This window comes from Cinclus cinclus, chromosome 25, assembly GCF_963662255.1.
Source record: "Cinclus cinclus chromosome 25, bCinCin1.1, whole genome shotgun sequence".
NCBI classification, from domain to species: domain Eukaryota; kingdom Metazoa; phylum Chordata; class Aves; order Passeriformes; family Cinclidae; genus Cinclus; species Cinclus cinclus.
In genome coordinates, this window is record NC_085070.1 from 4,901,277 (window position 1) to 4,915,128 (window position 13,852).

The following is a 13,852-nucleotide window of genomic DNA, read 5'->3' on the forward strand; positions in this document are numbered from 1 at the left end:
TGGTTTTTCTGAGAAGGGGAAGCCAGAATTTGGTGCTTCTCCTGCAAATGCTTAATCCAGAACATGTCCAAACCCAGGGCTGAGCTCTGCTGCCAGAATCAGAAGGGAGGAAGAGGTGAGAGGTGCAAGCAGCAATGCCTGCATTAGATCCCATTGTACTTCTCACTTTTTTGCAAAATCCACCCTCCTGGAGCCCATTGGAATGAGGAAGGATGATGCTGCTGGGGTGAGAACTTTAGGTCAAGGAGGTTGTAACACTTTTTTTCCCCGAAGCTGCTTTAATTCAGCTCTGGCAGAGAAATCCATAAAAGCAGCAGGGAAGAGGTGATATTCCAAGCATCAGGAGTGTCCCAGGAGTGCAGGAGCTTTTACCCTGACCCCGCTAGCAGAGCAGGTGAGGATGCCTTTCCATGAGATGTACAGAGCACTCTGCTTTTACCTCCCCCCCCCCAAAAAAAAAAAAAGCTCCTAAACCACCGAGCAGACAGACAGGAACCTGTTGCAGCTCCCTGCAGGTGCTGGCTCGAGCAGAACACACAGCCAGTGCTGCCTTTTCAAGCACGGCTAATGCTGGATGGCTTCCAGATGGGGAGGGTGGGGAAGAGCAGAGAACAGAGCCAGGACATTTAAAACAAAATATATTCAGCAAATGACTGGTTTTCAGAAGGGTTTTAGTTACACAGATGCTCTGTTTTTTTCTCTTTTTTGGCTTTTTTTTTTTTTTTGCATTTCTTCTGGCATTATATTGTTTTTGTTTTTTTTTTTTTTTTTGTTCTCACTTCACCTTTCAGTGCTAGAAACAATCCATGCTTCACGCTGAAGGTGGCTGATTTTAGCAGCAGGAGAGGAAATTCTCAGAGCCAGTGTTCTTCAAACCAAGCCACCAAATGTTTTCGAGGTTAATTGATTCTCCAAGCATGAGGACACATCTTCCAAAAGCATGTTCAGTGGCATAAACTGCTACTCTAAAACTTTCTGTGCTGCCAGCTAATGCCTGAAAATGCTTCTCATTTCCTCACAATGAAATCTGACAGCCCCGGGACAACAAACAGCCACGGATCCGTCAAAAGGGCAGGAACCAGGAAACCATAAAAATCTCAGAACAGGTTTGGTTGGAAAGGAACAGAAAATCATCTCAATCCATCCCCTGCCATGGGCAGGGACACCTTCCACTATCCCAGGTTGCTCCAGCCTGGTCTGGGATGGATCCAGGGGCAGCCACAGCTGCTCTGGGAATTGTGTGAGGAAAAGGAGGAGCAAAGGCAGCAGAGATTCCAGATTTTCAGCTCAGTCCGGGAATCTCCCACCCTGTGCTGCAGCAGAGCCTCCAACATCCTCAGGGTTACCTGAGGTGTGAACACCTTCACTCACACCCCACGTCTTGCTTGATTTTCCAGAGCTCTTCCATCCTTCTCCCTCTGGCTCGCCTGCAAAAAGCCACATCACTCTGTGAGTTCTCTACACCTTTTTTTTTTTCCCAGGGAAATCTGTCTGTATCCGACTCAGGATGAGCTGCAGGACCCTGAATCCCTTCTCGTCTTCCTGATTATCCCACCCAGCCTCTTCCACTCGTTTTGTTCTCAGTGTGACAGCTCTGCCAGCAGTGTTTGCAGGGCTGAAGGGGCTGAGGGCAGAAATAGAAAACAGCAACCTGGAGACAGGGACTGGAGGGAACTCAAAGACTTTTCCTGCCCAACAACAACCCAAGCTGCCTGCAAATAAAACTCCAGAGCTCATCAAGCAGTTCTGACCACTGAGAGTGCTTAATAAAGATTACTTTTCTACAGCTCCACTTGCCTTAGGCTTCATTTGCTCCTAATTAGATGCTCCATGGGATTTAAGCACAGGAGGGAAGAGCAGGGTTTCAACCACAGCCCACAAAAGTAAGATTTCTGCTCCGAAACCTGAGTTGGGCAGCTCAGAACCATCTCCTCCCATGCTGATGCTCCTCAGTCGTGCCAAGCTGGGCAACCACAGAGCCTGCCTTGTGCCAGAGCTGGCCCATGGCAAAGACTGGTCACGAATCCTCCAAGTAAAGAACACAAGATGTTCTCTGACACCTCAGGGTCCCACAACTGAGAGGAAAATCAAGCCTCATCCCTCCTTGTGCTTTTGTCCCTTGTGTCAGATGCTCCTCTCTAGGCCTGGGACTGTCACCTCCAGGCTCAGAGCTCCAGCAGCCAAAAGCAGAGTCCCAAAAGTGCTGAGAGAAAACAGGTCCTTCCCACCACAGGCAATTTTGGAAGCATCTGGAGCCGTTCTGCTTTCAGAGTGATGGGTCAGGAGCACATGAGAGGTGACAGGTGACGCCTGCATTAAGTCAGGTGGCCAGGTAAAGCTGGCCCAAAGCACCTGGCTGCTCTTCTGTGACAGCTCTGCTCCTGCAGCAGCAGGTAATCAGTGGTCATTAATAATTACTACACTCTCTCTTTGGGTAGAATGGCAGCACTCAAAGTTTCCAGCATTTTCATTCCATCCTAAATGCAGCAAGAGGCTGCTCCCTCTGCATCACTCCCTGCCAGGGCTCCAGGGGAGCTCTGAGTGCATCCATTCACCCCAAAAAGGATGCAGCACTGTGTGGCTGTGCTCTAAAAATGCTCCCTAGGGACACAAGGGACCCAGAGGTATCAAGGTGATCCCCACTCTTAGGTGATCTCCCCTTCACCCCCCCCCCAGTTCTGCCAGCAAGAGAAACTCAAACAAAGGTCAACCCACTTGCAAAGCAGCAAATGAGATCCTTGTGAAAGTACAAAGCACGCCTGGGCAAATTATTGCTCCAGTGGCTCCATTCAGGAGGATGATGGCACAGCTGGTGCTTCCCCTCCATCACATCCCTGCACCTCCACAGGCTGAGCTTTCCCTTCAGGAATGCTCGCAGCAGATTAAAACCCAGTTTATTAAATAAGGCAGTGTTCTAACAAGGGTAATCCACTGATAATTTCACTCATTTAAACCCTATTTTATCTCAACCAAGTAGACTTATTTCCATTTAACAATCTTAATTCTTTTAGCACTTTCCAGCTCCCAAATTGGCTTTGAGGGCAGCATTGACATTCAGCCATCACTTTCACATAAAGTTCCATTTAGTCTCTCCAAGCCCCTACAGTGTCTGGAGGTGCAAGAGAAATTCATTAGTGATGGAAAGGAAAAGGAGCCATCCCTCCCTGCAGCCTCCTGACACCCAGAGCCCTCATTTGGCAGGGCTGGAGTCAGGGCAAGGCCAGGCTGAGCTGCTCCTGCTGCTCTCAGATCCCTCCAGCTCCACCTCTGCTGTCACAGCTGCATTGTCCCAGCTCTCCCCCAGCCAAGATCTTCACCTTCTGCTTCCCACAGTCCCCTCCTCTCCAAGTAACACCCCAGGGAAGGGCTCTGGGCTGTGATGCCACCCTAATGTGACATGATGCTCTTGGATGGTTGTCCCAGCAACAAAAGGCCCCAATTTTCCCATTTTCCCATTTCCCTGCCTACTCACAGCCCTTTCTGCAGTGGATTGTGCCCTGGGTGTTGTCCTCCTCTCCCATGTGCTCCCCTCCTTTTCACAGCTGACATCCCACAGAAAAGCAAAAATTTCATTCTTTCAGGTCTTTCCATCATTCCCTTTCCCCCCAGTGTTTTTGTTCTTTTTTTTTTTTCTTCCCCCCCAGCTTTGATCTCATCACAGTGAGGTCTCTGCAAGGAGGAAGAGGAGCACAAAACCAGGAGCAAGGGAAGGACAGGACCCACCACTCCCCCTGCTTTGTCAGCAGGTTGCTCTCCACTCCTGGGATTGGGACTTTTCCAAGTGCTGTGTGTCCCTAACACCTGGATCTGGAGAGCTGGAGCTGCTGGATCCGAGCCAGGACAATTTGGGATTTCAGCCTCTCAGGGGCCGTGTTTATCTGACACAGAGCCAGCAGCAATTAGCTACAGAGGGGCACTCGAGATAAGTGCCCTGCTAGGTCAAAAACTCCTCTTCTGGGAAGGTTGCCCAGCAGCCCTGCAGTGCCTAAAGCTCGGCAAGAGGGTTTTAACACCTCACTGAGCTCAGCTCTGGGCACGTGGAGAGCTCCTGAGCTTGTAACCCACCCATCCACAGAGCAAGGACGAGGGAACGTGCCAAGAGTAACAGAGCAGGAGGAATGAACCCTGAGCACAAGGCTTGGAGCACAAAGAAACCCTTCCCTGCACTCCCAGAGTGGGGATCTCAGCTCTGCTCCCACAAACTGGAGCTGGGGTAGCTTTTTTTCATCTGCCATCCTCTCCCTGCCCTTCCCAGAAAGGTTCCAACAGCTCCCAGGTGATAAATTTGGCTTTATCTCAACTCAGCTAGAGGAAATTGGGCATCTACCTGAAATCTGGAAGGTTTTCCTCCCCTTCACTGCCTGAAAAGGGCCTTCAGATCACATTGTGATCTCTACAGACCTGCATTTCCCCAAAAACAAGGAACATGTTCTTCAGCAGGCATCCAGAGGTGCCCCATCCTCAAGAGCCATTCCCAGAACTGCTCCTGCCTCTGTGCAGGATTTGCTTCCCCTCTGCGCTTCTCCAGATTTTCTAACTCCACCAGCTCCTGCCTGCATCCCCAAAATTCTCCTGCTCACTTCAGGTGATTCCTTACACACAAATTAATCGGTGTGTGAGGAGGAACGGCTTTGGAGCTCCGAGTATCAGCGAGGCTGGCACCAAGCTCCCCGTGCTCTGGATGCCAAGGCAGCTGCCTGGCAGGGAGGGGGCTCTGAGGAGGATTTCACCCAGCCCTGCACAGAAGTGAAATCCATCCTTGCTGGCTGCCCACACGGATAGCCAGGGGCGAGGGGCTGGGCAGCAGGAATCTGTAATGCAGCCTCCTGCACAATCCCATCTCACGCCGCACTGGAGCTCTCTGCAGAAATTCCAGCTTTGCTGAATTTGGCTCAGAGTTGGAATTCATTTTGGCAGCTGTTTGGGCAGGCAACCAAGGATCTTTCATTCATGTAATTGACTTTTTTATTCACATATGTATATGAAAAAATAATGAAAGAAATTGCAGAGTAGATCTTGCTATCAGTAGCTTCCTCTGTGTGAAGCAAAAAGATCTGTATTAAAAGTGGCTCAGCAGCTAAATACACAAAGTGCTGCCCGGGGCAGGAACAGTATTTAGATATAAAACAAGTTACATGACTCTCAGATCCTGATCTTTGGCTCTGGGAGGATGTTTAATATTCAGGAACAAATGTAAAAAAAACAGACCTTTGACAGAAAATCCTGCACGCGCACCTATCCATGCCTGTCCTCTGTCACCCTGACTCAGCTCAGGACTGTGCCTGGAAGAGATAAAAGTCACCTTTCCACTGACCAGCCTCTCTCTGCCTTGCTCCTCTCCTTAAATCCCCCTTTTCCTGCTGAGTTAGCACCTGCTTCCCACCCAGTCACCTTCCAAAACCACAAAGCCACACAGGGCAGGGCAGCAGCTGCTGCTGTGCCCAGGGGCAGCACAGCTTCCCCCGTGCTGGTGGCTAAATGGCTTTCAATAAACAAGCGAGTGAAGAAATAGAACGTTGATTTGCTGCTTAAGTAACGTGGCTCTTTTCCATAACTACCAGCCGGCTTCCCCATCCAGCTGCTCTGCACAGAGAGATCTATATCTATATAATATGTATGTGGATATATAATGAATCAAAACAAAGCTTAAAGGCCTCCTGGGGTGGATAATATAACCTGCCTCTCGGACATTAATGAATAGGAACAGATCAGGAAAAATAACTCTGCCACAGAGGTGCCAAAGATGGAAGGAGATGATCTGTCTGGCTGACTCCCCGTGCCTCCTCACTCCATGCCCTGTGGCACTGATCTAAAATATAAATCTGCTTATTATTTATTATTCATATTATTATAGTGCCGGATTCCTCCGCTGGAGACGAGGAGCTCATTATGTTTTATGTGGCAAAGCTGCAGCCTGGAGAGAGGCAGAGCCCTCCCACACCAGGCAAGGGGCACTGATCTGCTGGGCATGATCTGCCTGATGCCTGGACACCTTCCCCTTGCAGGGCGGCTCACTCTGCTCTGCACCAAATCCCTCTTTTTTTCCATGGAATTTCCCTACTCTGCACCAATCCCTCTTTTTTTTTTATCCCATGGAGTTTCCCTGCTCTACCAACAATCCCCCTTTTTTTCCATGAAGTTTCCCTACTCTGCACCAAATCCCTCTTATTCCCATGGAGTTCCCCTGCAGGATGAGGCTCAGTTGATTTTTTTAAGCCAAACACATCCAACCTTAACCACATAAAATTCACGTAAAAACCTCCACGGTGGAGGAAGGCATAGATCCCTCCTTCTTTGGTACCCAGCCCTGTCAATGTACCAGAAAGATTCTTTGGACTGCTGAAAACCAAAGGCAGGCAGGGGTTTGGGGTTTGTGCATCCCTCGGGGTTTTTGTGCATCCCACAAAACCCGCTCGTGGCTGGTCCCAGTTCCTGCCCGTGCTCCTCCCGCAGTTTTCACTCACACTTCCAGCTAATGAGCCTCCTGCCTCTGCAGGCTGCCAGGGTGCTGAGCACAGCCCCAGGAAAATCTGCATCCACAGGTTTGGTGGGAGCAGCGTGCAAACCTCCTGCCTGCACACGGAGATCACCCAGCACCCACTGAGCCTCAACACCCTGCCCTGGTGTCCTGCAGCAAAAGCTTCCAAGGAAACACCTTTCACCAGTGCAGATAAATGACTGCAGCAGTCACCAGCCCCTCTTTGAACAGTTTCAGTCGCCCTTTCCTGAACAAAACTCTCATTTTATCCTTGGGTATCCATGGGTGAGCCTTAAGGAAATCGCTCAGGACAGGGAGGGTGAAGGAGGTGGGGCAGTGCCAGCTGCTCTTCCCAGTGCTGGAACTCAGGACTAGAATACCTGGGGACAACTGCAAAGAATCCAAGGATAAAATTTGCCCAGAGAAGCTGCGGCTGCCCCTGGATGCTGGCAGTGTCCAAGGCCAGGTTGGACAGGGCTTGGAGCAACCAGACCCAGTGAGAGATGTCCCTGTCCATGTCAGGACATTGGAACTGGCTAATCTTTAGAATACTTCCAACACAAACCATTTGTGATTCACTCTAAGTTTAAATGAGGCTTTGCTGAAGGGCCTGGCATCTGTACAGGTGATTTAAAAAAAAAACTATTTATGCACATAACTCAAAACCCATAAATAAGACATCGCTCTCCAAGAAGAATAATCAGAACAAAATTAAAAGAGCAGATAGCAGATGAATATTGTATTTTTCTCTCACTCTCACCACTCCCCAGCAGCAAATGATAAATAACTACAAACCTACTTTGCTTTAATAAACTTAACTGGCTCTTTTTGATATTGGGGGAAATATTAATATTGTATCCCAATAAGTAAAGCCTCCTCCCACCCCTCTCCCCAAGCCAGGCTGGGATTAAACATTCATCCTAATGACAAGTGGAGAGGTTTTCCAGCAACAGCACCACCATGTGAGCCCTGCAGGTTTGTTCTGTGCTCTGAGCTGATCACAGCATCCTGGCTGGGTTCAAAGCCAGGGTGAGGCCATTCCTCTGCTGGGGAGCAGCAAATCCATGGCCACTTTATTCCAGATCCATCAGTAGCATCCCCAAAGGGCTTGGCTAAGGCAGAGCTACACCAGGAAAGGAGTTTGTGCTTTGTGCGTGTTCAAGGTTTCCAGCAGGAGGGAGAAGAGGAGTTTCAAGCTGTGTGAGCCAGCTGCAAACAGGAGGTGTGGAGCTGGGGATGGCACAAAATCTGCCACAAAGCCACACTGCCTGCCTGCAGTGAAAGGCACCGCTGGTTTCTCCCCCCATCACCTCATCCTGACACCTGGGAGGAAGAATTTGGTACCTGCTGACATCAGCATCCTCCTTCCCCAGCACCCAGGGACTGGCTGCACCTTCATCATCACAGCCACCAGCACCCTTTAAAATGCTAATTCTGACTTGTGGGATCTTCTCTGCAGTGCCTGCAGGAGAATTCTGTGTGTCCTGAGGGAGCTGAACTCAACCATCCACAATTCCCACTGCCCTTATCGTTCATTTTTACCTCAGGAGTCTTTGATGCTTCTTTTTTCTCTTGCTTCAGCCCTCCAGCTCAGACACACCTACGGACAAACTGCACCCAGCAGGGCAGCTCTGGGGCCTTCACTCACTGGAAAAGTGGCTGAGTGTATCACAAACACCTCGGGAGGGTGATGACACAGGGATTCAGGGCTCTACAATCGATGCTCTGCTACCCACGGCCGTGACAGAGGGATGGGTTGGGAATAAAGGGGCCCCACACAAGCACAGCCATGCAGAACAAGCTGCACTCGGCCCCTTCCCACCTCCTTCAGCACACACAGCTGAATGCCAGGGGTGTCCCACCGCTCTGGGGGATCCCCAAGAACATTTTTCCTGATGTGAAAAGCTGAGAGAATTGGGATTGTTCAGCCTGGAGAAGAGAAGCTTTGGGGTGACCTCCTTGCAGCCTTCCAGTGCCTGAGGGAGCTGCAGGAAACGTGGAGAGGGACTTTTTACAAGGGCTTGGAGTGACAGGATGAGGGGGAATGGCTAAAACCTCAAAAAGAGTAGTTTTAGATGGGATATTGGGAAGAAATCCTCCCATGTGAGCTGGGCAGGTCCTGGCACAGGGTTCCCAGAGAAGCTGTGGCTGCCCCCGGATCTCTGGAAGTGTCCAAGGCCAGGTTGGATGGAGCTTGGAGCAGCCTGGGATAGTGGGAGACACCCCTGCCCCTGGCAGGGGATGGAATTGGATCTTCAACCTAAACCATTCCATGATTCTATGACTCCAGTTCCACCATCAGAGCAGACACAGGAGATTCACAGCTCTTCAGGCACTCCAGAATTTTGGAATCATGCCTAGAAACAAAGACAAACTACCCAGGCTGACACTTCAAGTGACACTCCAGCATCAGGGTGGGGCTCATGAGGACTTGGACCACAAATTGCTTCTCTGGTGGATGAAATCACAAAGCACTGGGACAGCAGTGACAGCTGAGCCAAAGGTAGATGCACAGTCCCTGGGTATGGGGCTGGAAAACTCAAGTTTCACCCCAAAAACCACCCTTAAATGCTGGAGTTGTAGCGTAAAGTTTGCAGAGCTGGGAGGCAGAGACAGGGAAGGGATTTTCACGGGCAGAAGCAATCCTGAAAGGCTGCAGGAGGTCTTGAAAGGAATTTGTCAGCAGATCCTCTGTCAGGGCTCCTGATCCTGCTCCTAGTGAGGGCAATTCCATGGATAAACTACAATTTTTTTGCCAGAGTATGAATTTTAAATGAGCTTCTTTAGCACACCCAATGAATCAAGCCAGAGAATGCCAATTTAGGGCCCCCACACTCTGCTTGGTGAGGCTGAGTAAATAACCCAGTAAATAACTCAGGCAAATTTCCTGACACTTCCTTGAGCATGAGTGAACAGGCAAAAAAACAAACCCAGAATTACTCCCACACACATTGTGTGCTGCAGGAAAGCAGGGATGGGGGAGATGCTACCCTGGAGGGCAGGATGGAGCTGATGAATTTTGGGTTTTGGGGTGGCAGGATGCTACACAACCTGTGCAAGAGGTCCCAGGATATTTTGGGAGGCCTTGCATTGGTTCTTCCATGGGCTCCAGGCTGCCTGGAGGCAATTCCTTCTCTCCCAGAGCTCTCCCATTCCTGCCTGCTCCTTCCCTCCCTGATCAGAGCCAGCTCTTGAGGTCCACAGAGATAATAATTCACCCAGACAGAGCAGGGAACTGACTGACAGAAGACATTCTTATAAAACATCACCATTTTGGATAAAGCTTTCAGACCTGGATTCCCCCACCAAGGTCTCCAGAAAAACAGGAACGAGGAGATTTTCTCCAGGGCTGCATCACAAGGGAACAAACAATTTAAGGCTGAAAAAAAGAGGTTTGCACTGATGGTTCTTCCCCCATGTGTATCAAGGAGAGAAATAGAGCATCCAGGAGCCTCCAGGCTGCTCCTCTGCAGCCAAAGGCACATGGAAAGTCACCCTGTAGCCCACATTCCTCAATTCCTCAATTCCTCTCAAGATCACTGCAATGCAACACTCGCTGTGGGTCCTGTCCAGGCCAGTAGAAAGTCACACTGTGCTCAGAGATTAATCTGCTGCCTCTCCACTCCACTGAGGGCTGACAGGGCCAAGATCCACCTGAAATCCCAACAAAGCATCAGCAGGGAAGCCCAGGGTGAGGTTCCCAAGCCAAGTGTCCCTGACTCAGCACCACCGTGCTTCTTTCTGCCTGGAAGCCAAAAGCTGCAGGGAATAATCTCTTTTTCCTGGTGAAGAACCCACCCTGACACTGCCCAGCTCACCTCCCAGTACTGATCACATCCCTGTGCATCCCAGCAGCCTGCTATCAGATGGTTTGCAGGATTGTTTTAAATGTTTGCTCGCATTTTCTCTGAATATTTAAATGTTCTTGCTAGTCTGTTTTTCCTATGCAGAGCATTGATTTATGTTGCTAGATACCATATCTCCCTGCCTTGCCAAAAGCACGCATTTGGGAATGATTTCAGGGCTGCTGGTCATATTTTCCCCCTTCTTTTTATTCTGCACTTTATTTTTATTAACTTTTTTGTTGGAGGCACTGTAAAAATGAAACCGAGCCTTGAAGGAACAACGCTCGTCAAACCCCCCAAACCAAACCAAGCTGGAAGGCAGCTGCCATTCCCACAGGGAAGCTGCAGCTCAGATTTGAGTTTCCAGTCCTTAACAGCTGAAAATCACAGCGCCAGGTCTCAAACACCTTCACCTTTCACTCTGGGGAGGTGGGAAACGAACAGAGCCCAGGTTTGCAGCTCTGTGCTGTCAGGAGAGCTCCCCTGTTTTTCCACACTCCCAAAAACCCCACAGAGCTCCCCAAAAAGACAGGACACAAAGCAAAATGAAGGATTTTCACTTCCAGCATCCTGATAATTCCCCCTCCATCCCCATCCCAGCCTGCTGGCTGGAGTGGAGGATGTGCCCATCAAGGTGAAATGCAGGCAGCAGAGCTGGCAGCGTGCAGGGAGCGCTCCACATGAATCAGGGATTCCAGGACATAAAACACCCGGCCACCCTTCCCAGGCTCCTGCCAGCTCACACCCTCCCTGCCCATATTTCCTGAGCTGCCTCATGCTCCACTAGCAGAGGGGAGAGGTAATTTTACTTCAAGTGTGTCACCTGTGAAAGTTGCAAATGGGGACAGGAATGGATTTCGCTGCTTATCTGCAACAAATAGTTAATAAAGGCAGCTGGTGGCTGCGGGGGAACAGCCAGGGGAAGCAGTTTCCTCTCTCAGCAGCAGAGCAAAGTGTCAGTTCTGTAAGGTGAGCTCCTTGAGGAGGTTTCTGGATGCATTTCTGCTCCCTAATCCGCACGGGCAGCCTGGGAAAACGATGGTGCCTCTCCCTGAATGCTTTTTAACACAGCCCAAAGCAGCCTGAATTCATGGGGTTTCCCTGCAAATGGGGTTTTTTGGGGTTATCGCCTTCTTGTGGCACCCCTGGACAGGGGGCAAGTTGGGCTCTGGCAAATATATTTGTGGCAGAGAAATATTTAATTTGATGTGGAGTTTAGAGAGGGGGTAGGACATGACAAGGGCATGTTCAGTTCTTCAGTGGCTCTTTGAGGGGTGGTTTTGAATTCACACAGGAAGAGCAACATCAGCACCATGAAAACCAACACAAACATGGAAATTCAACACAAACTGCATTTCATTTACAAGAGGAAGAGACAACATTTCCAAAATGCATAGAGGAGCTTCAGCAAGTGTGTCAGCTCATCATACACTGTATTTCATTTACAAACTAAAGAGAGAATATTCCCAAAATGCAGGGAGGAGCTCAATGTGACCACTCACCATAAACTGCATTTCATTGATAAAAGGAAGTAGAGGACATTTCCAAAATGCAGGTAGGAGCTCAGCAACTGTGTCAACTCACCATAAACTAATTTCATTTACAGGAGGAAGAGACAACCTGCCCAAAATGCAGGGAGGAATTTCAGCAACTTTATCAACTCACCATAAACTAATTTCATGTACAAAAGGAAAGCAAGAACATTTCCAAAATGCAGGGAGAAGCTTCAGCAAGTGTCAGCTCACCATAAACTGGATTTCATTTACGAGAGGAAGGAGCAAATATTCCCAAAATGCAAGGAAGAGTTCAGCAAGTGCATCAACTCAACCAGAAATTAATTTAATTTAGGAGAGGAAGGAGAGAACATTCCCAAAATGCAGGGAGGAGCTCAGTGTGTAAATTCACCATGAACTGCATTTCATTTACAAGAGGAATGTACAAGAGGAAGGAGAACATTCCCAAAATTCACGGAGGAACTTCAGCAAGTACCAGCTCACCATAAGCTGTATTTCATGTACAAACTAAAGAGACAACATTCCCAAAACACAAGGAGGAACTTCAGCAAGTACCAGCTCACCATAAATTGCATTTCATGTACAAACTAAAGACAGAACATTCCCAAAATGCAGGGAGGAGCTCAGTGTGTAAATTCACCATAAACTGCATTTCATGTACAAACTAAAGACAGAACATTCCCAAAATGCAGGGAGGAGCTCAGTGTGTAAATTCACTATAAATGACATTTCAGGTACAAACTAAAGACAGAACATTCCCAAAATTCATGGAGGAACTTCAGCAAGTGTAAACTCACCATAAACTGCATTTCATGTACAAACTAAAGACAGAATATTCCCAAAATGCAGGGAGGAGCTCAGTGTGTAAATTCACTATAAATGATATTTCAGGTACAAACTAAAGACAGAACATTCCCAAAATGCAGGGAGGAGCTCAGTGTGTAAATTCACTATAAATGACATTTCAGGTACAAACTAAAGACAGAACATTCCCAAAATTCATGGAGGAATGTCTCCATGTCTCCACTCACCAGGACCTGCACCTCTGGACCTTTCACTCAGTGCCAGCCCCACCGGATCAGGGATATCCCCCCGGGAAGGGGGATCCCCCCTCCAAGAACCCGCACCTGAGCCAGGTGTGCACTCACCAATCCTCAGGGAATGGGGGCTGGCCCAGATCCTCATCAGCCACAGCAGAAGGAGCACCAGAGGCGCCAAGACACGGAGCATCTTCCATAAATCCTCATGGAGCCCTGTGGTGGTCTGGGCATGACATAACTCTGCAGGGAGACACAAAACACGGCCGTGAGCCCCTCTGCTCTCCCCCAGCAGCATCACTCAGCTCGCCCAGCACTGGAGACAAAGGCTCTATTTACCCGAGGAGGAGGAAGCTATTTACAGACTATGAATTATTCAGGAATTGGAATCAAACTGGGCAGAGAGCTCCTTAAAAAAAAAAATATATATCCCACGAGGAAAAGACCAAATATTTCATCTTGGCATTTTTAACTTTTCAACATAAACAAGTGGAAATCAATATTGAGTCACATTCTCTGTCTTCTATTCTCACCCACCCCCCGTTTTTCTTTCCACTCAGAGCGGTCTGCAACTCATTATATAATACTGACTGCTGATTTTAGGAGGGGACAAACCATTTTCTTAGCAAAACTTGGTTTGAGGGAAGGGTTTAGGAGGCAGAAGTCACTTGGACCTCACACCAAACTAGAAGCCAATTCCTTGCCACAATTCCAGTCACTTCCTTCCCTCCCTTTCAGGAACAAGAGGATTCAGCACAAGACCAAGAACAATTTTTTTTTGTCCTCACACAAGGTCTTACCACCCAACCACACAGAATTCCAAGTTCCAAAGTCAGAACACCAGCAAAATGAAGGGCTTGAGGTGGAAAATCCACAAACTCATCATCAGCACAGATATTGGCACTGGCTGTCCCACAGCAGGCTCCTGCAGCACAGCTAATCAAATTTGGAACAAATACCATTTTAAACAGCTTCATA

General features: G+C 48.8%; 1 protein-coding gene across 1 annotated transcript in view; it reads right to left on the reverse strand.

Annotated features, from left to right (window-relative positions):
* The window catches only part of GRIK4 (glutamate ionotropic receptor kainate type subunit 4), a 114,190-nt gene extending 100,774 nt beyond the window's left edge, over window positions 1-13,416 (reverse strand). Inside the window, exon 1 of the mRNA XM_062508816.1 lies at window positions 12,986-13,416. Within this exon, the coding sequence (XP_062364800.1) occupies window positions 12,986-13,172 (187 nt within the window). The 5' untranslated portion in view covers window positions 13,173-13,416. The remainder of the gene's footprint in view (window positions 1-12,985) is intronic.
* Window positions 13,417-13,852: the final 436 nt, after the last annotated feature.